General features: G+C 56.3%; 1 protein-coding gene across 1 annotated transcript in view; it reads left to right on the forward strand.

Annotated features, from left to right (window-relative positions):
- Positions 1–1,169: 1,169 nt before the first annotated feature.
- Positions 1,170–1,357, forward strand: part of LOC103923522 — a 10,376-nt gene continuing 10,188 nt past the window's right edge. The window contains 1 exon segment of the mRNA XM_009331896.1: positions 1,170–1,259. Within this exon segment, the coding sequence (XP_009330171.1) occupies positions 1,170–1,259 (90 nt within the window).

A 1,357-nucleotide genomic window follows, 5' to 3' on the forward strand; every position in this document is an offset into this window, starting at 1 on the left:
ACAGGGGGCTGGAGGAGAGCAGATGTAGGTCGGCGGCGGGAGGAGACGGGGAGAGAGGGAATTCAAACTGCTCTTCCACAAGGATGTTGATGTTGGACTTGGACCAATATCACGGATCCGCACAAAGCATCAGTTATTTGAGAGTGACATTTCAGAAAAGCAGAGCTATGTATCCTATTAGCTTGAAAACAATACAGCCGCACCAACGCCAGGACAGCAATGCCCCTGGAAACGGGAAACATCTATTTTCAGCACCTCCCAGTATCCCCCCACTGCTTTAATAAACCGTTTTTATAAAGATCGGGCAAATGCCCTGGAGCTCCCCACAGATACCCACCCCAAAAAGCTCTCCAACAGGGATGGAGAGGAACACGTGGCAGGGGAACGTGGCAGCGCCCACTTTCTGCCCGGCACAGACCCCCAGGTCCCAGCAAAGCTGTGGTCCGTGCCCCGCCAAAACGTCCTGGCTCTTCACCTTGGCCCCAGCAGAAGTCACTGGGGGAGCTGGCAGCGCCGTGACCATCCCCGGGGTCCCCGTTCCTCGTCCCAGAGCCCCGCATCGAGCTGGTTTCCCGACCTCGCCGTGGGAATAACGGCGTGAGTTTGCACCTGATTCTTGACGGAGAGAGACATAAATCCTCCTTGCAAACCCGGCAGCCCCCTGCATCGGCCGCAGCCACCCCATGCACCTCCTTCCCTGCCATCGGCCGCTGCAGCAACAGGAATTAAAGTAAAGAAGGCTGAAACACTCCTGCTGGGGCTGCAGTTTTATTTGCCTGCACCCCTTTCATTTCTAGAAGTCTTTGTACAGGAGAGGAAAAATCCCTAAGTATCTTCAAAGCATCCTGCACGCTCCCAGCAAGCTCCCCCCCAGCCACAGACAGGCAGAGAAGGGATGACTAATTTTTTTAGCGTAATACGCTGCGGAGAGCGCCCTGCGAACAAGCGAAGTAAACTCCTGAGGCTCCTGAGGCAAGGACCCTGCCGCTCCTTGCGAAACTTCCCAGCTGGAACCTCGCAGCTGAAAAGCCAGAAAACACCGTTTTTCCCTCCTCCAACAAACAGAGGCTGGGATTCCTTTCACAAGAGTATTTGGATTTTAATGTCAGTCCATATTTAGCAGGAGGGAAAAAAGCCTCCCTTCCTTCCTGTCACATTTTCCACCCTTGATGACATCCAAGATCAGAAATAAGCAAGCGCTGGCCGAGGAGGGAGGACGCATCGACCCGAGCGTGGGAGAGCCGGGAGCGTGGCAGCCCGTACGTTCCCATTCGGGATGCGCGGAGGCACGGGCGAGGAGGGGACGCGGCCCTCGGACCTCACCGCGACGAGGGGCGTCCCCTCCAACGCTCCCGGC

The sequence above is a fragment of the Pygoscelis adeliae genome, unplaced genomic scaffold (genome assembly GCF_000699105.1).
Source record: "Pygoscelis adeliae isolate BGI_AS28 unplaced genomic scaffold, ASM69910v1 Scaffold209, whole genome shotgun sequence".
Lineage (NCBI taxonomy): Eukaryota > Metazoa > Chordata > Aves > Sphenisciformes > Spheniscidae > Pygoscelis > Pygoscelis adeliae.